Below are 3,492 nucleotides of genomic sequence, written 5' to 3'. Positions count from 1 at the left end.
TTTTCTCTTTTGTTTGTTTTCCTCGATGAATTATGTTCTGACCTCAGCAATGCAGCAATGTTTCTTACACTACGGCCATAGTAGCAGCTGCTGCAGCTCAGCCTTTCAGGCATGGATGGAGTCTTATTTGTGTGCATATCTGTTTGTGTGTGTGTGTGTGTGTGTGTGTGTGTGCGCGCGTGTCACAATCAATACTGTGACCCTCTTAGCCAATCAGAGTCGATTAGAGTCGTCCTAATGGGATTAAATTCAGTGCTCATGAAGCTGATTTAAAGGCTGCTCTAAAACTTTAATATCACACACACACACAATCACATCATCAGCTGATGATACAATCCGTTAGAAACACAGGGGCAGCAGTGACCTTTGACCCTTAGAAGATGGTTCAACTGCCGCCTGAGAACCAGTGAGAGGAGGAGCTGCTGGACTCCTCGAGCTTGGTTCTGCTGGAGGTTAAAAGGGAGTTTTTCCTTCCCGCGTGTGTGTGTGCGTGTATTTGTGTGTGTACCGGGCACGTCGGTGAAGGTCTCTCCGAGCACGGACAGGTGGAAGTCGAGTCCTCGCTCCTTCAGTCTGAGCAGAGTGCTGAAGAACAGCTCAGGGTTTTTATCATGCTCCCTGCACGCACACACACACACACACACACACACACATTAATACATGTATGTGAAGTCTGAAGGTGGTCAGGTGGCTATGATGTCAGAGGTCAGCAGCGCTTGAAACAAGCCAACAGAAGAACACGCCCAGCTGCTGTTTGCTTCCTGTTTCCTGCATGTAGGTGACTTTCTGTGTGGCGTCATGTAGGGCTGCTCGATTATGGCAAAAATGATAATCACGATTATTTTCACTGAAATTGAGATCACGATTATTTGACGATATTTATTTAACCCATTAAGACCTACTCTAGAACCAAGTCCACCAGAGCTTATATTATTTTTTTTACATGCTGTAGTGCCATTTGTGGGAGCATTTCAAGTTGCTATACATCAATACAACTGTTATAGCCCATATTTTAATAATATGTCTGCATTAAGTCCATAGTAATTACATAAATTGCAAAAAAGTGCAATAAACTACAAAAAAAATTGAAAATCGCTTTTGTTTTGTTTACATATATTTCTACTTGGAGAAATTTAAGAGGTTTATCCCTCAAAACTTTAAATACAATAAAGTTGCAAAAAAAAAGTTTACAACAACAGGAAATTTATTTTGAGTGTCTTCATAGTTTTATTTTGGAGATACAGCAATTTTTATATACTGCAGGAAAAATAAAAAACAATCCTATGATGCAAATTTGCAAAGAAAACAACAGGTGCATCATTTCACTGTGGGAAGTGTTACGAACAGCTGATAGGAACGGCAAAGCGTGTTTCTGGAATATTATGTTTTTGTTCCTGCAAGCGCTTTTTATGCAATTTTTGCAAAGCTATATGTGGAACGAAACCATGACCGAGGACAAGCTGATGGCATCAGATGTAAGTACAACTCCTCTGGTTTCATATGCAAAACAAATTATTGCGGTAGCTTACACGGTTCAGGTTCTACAGGGATTTAAAAATAGTTACGCAAAACGGAGCGTGCTGCTCTGACCGGCTTTAAAGGGTTAACAATGACTTTAAAAAATAATATAACATAGTGTGCAACACCACTGAAGTTTTTTTTTTTAAACTCTCTTTTCAACCAACGGCAGTCACTCTCCTCTCCAAATAACTCCTGCTTAGCTTTCCGAGCTTCCCTCGGGTCCTCTTAATCAGCAGTCTCCAACCTTTTTTGCACCACGGACGGTTTATGCCCGACAATATTTTCACGGACCGGCCTTTAAGGTGTCGCGGATAAATTAGGGAGGGGCTAATAATCGGCTCAGTCATTTTTAATGATCGTTGAAAGCCCAGATCGTAATCGTGATTAAAATTCGATTAATTGAGCAGCCCTAGCGTCAGGTGTTGGTGGTCATCTCCATCTGATCCTCTGCTTACACAGTGAAGGTCAAACAGCAGCCGCAGCGGCAACAATGATCTCCTCAGATAACAAGCAAGCAGATTATTCCTTCCATTCGCAGCTCGTTCCGGCCGGCCGCAGATAATTCCCTCATTTCCCGCAAACCTTTCACTCCTTCAGCGAGCCTCCAATCCTCCTCCCCGAGCATCGCCGTGACGGGGAGGACCGAGAGTTACCATCCCCGCCTTCTCGGTCTGAGAGCGTAATTAACAGGATCAACCTCACAGCCACCAGAACCCTCAAATTCATCCACACAGGAAGCTGCAGCGTCCGCCATCAGCCCGAAAACTGATCGCAATCATCCTGATCGCCTACCAATAATGCTCCAGTCACCAATCAGGTCTCACACTGATGATGTCACACATCTATAAGCTACCAGAAACATGCCACCTGTCACATGAAACTGATCCATCAATCACAGCAATCTTCAAATTTCACAATAAAATCTATACAGACTCAATACTGCTGACAGATTTACAAAGTAAAAGCTCAGTTAGATAGTTCATACTGTCAAGACTTTCACAGTAAGAGTCAGTTATAGAAAGCAGGGTGATTTGTTTTCAAAATAAAAGGCCTTAGTTAGAGAACGTTACAACAGTGAAAAGTCAATTATTTTATCAGATAATAAAATATAAATAAAATCACCATTTACCTTTTAGTTACAGGAATTTAGCAGGCTGCTTTAAAGCATAATTTCAAAATAAGAGCCCCATTTGCTGACAGTCTGTTTTCAGTTTTTTGTGTGCATGCTCAGTGAAGGGCCAAGAGCTCATTAATATTCATCGAGCTCCAGCACCGTGTTCACCTGGAAGCCCCCCCTCAGCAGTAAGAGGCTGTAATCTGAGGATCGGGGCCAGGCTCAGATTAAAGCCTGATGAGCTGCAGCTTCAATCAGAGATTAACAGGAAATCCTTGTCGCCGCAGCCGTAATCCATCTGTGTTTGTGCCACCACAGCAGCTTACAGCACGCCGCTTTGTCACCGATACAACGCAAGGTGAGGTGCACACGCCGACGCTCACCATCAGCCTCACACTGCAACACGTCATGTTTACAAGCCTCCACAATGCTGTAACTGTAGTCTGATTACTTCATGATGATAGAGGATTTGTGTTTTAATGAAAGTGAACTTGCAGCCTCACGCTGTGAAACTTTGAGTTTTTATACGTCTTCATTAACATTTCACTCACTCAACCTGACAAACAGCAGGAAACTGTCTCAAAGCTTCAAAATAAGAGCTGAAGATTCTGTGAAATTACCTGTTTTTTACTTTCAAAATAAAGGCTTTCCTTTCAATATAACAGAACTTTTCATAATAAAATAAAATAAATGACAGGGACTAGAAAGAGAGAGCATATTTCTCCTGTTTTGGCTTCCCTTCATTGGCTTCCTGTTAAATCTAGAATTCAAAATCCTGCTCCTCACATACAAGGTCTTAAATAATCAGGCCCCATCTTATCTTAATGACCTTGTAGTACCATATCACCCTATTAGAG

At 42.1% G+C, this 3,492-nt stretch overlaps 1 protein-coding gene across 1 annotated transcript in view; it reads right to left on the bottom strand.

Annotated features, from left to right (window-relative positions):
• gtdc1 (glycosyltransferase-like domain containing 1) overlaps positions 1–3,492 on the bottom strand; it is a 27,724-nt gene that overhangs the window by 2,557 nt on the left and 21,675 nt on the right. Inside the window, exon 7 of the mRNA XM_013915202.1 lies at positions 509–618. Within this exon, the coding sequence (XP_013770656.1) occupies positions 509–618 (110 nt within the window). The remainder of the gene's footprint in view (positions 1–508; positions 619–3,492) is intronic.

Source organism: Pundamilia nyererei, unplaced genomic scaffold (genome assembly GCF_000239375.1).
Source record: "Pundamilia nyererei isolate P.nyererei 1_Seehausen unplaced genomic scaffold, PunNye1.0 scaffold00269, whole genome shotgun sequence".
In the NCBI taxonomy this organism is placed as follows: Eukaryota; Metazoa; Chordata; class Actinopteri; order Cichliformes; family Cichlidae; genus Pundamilia; species Pundamilia nyererei.
This window is presented reverse-complemented; position numbering and strand designations above follow the sequence as displayed.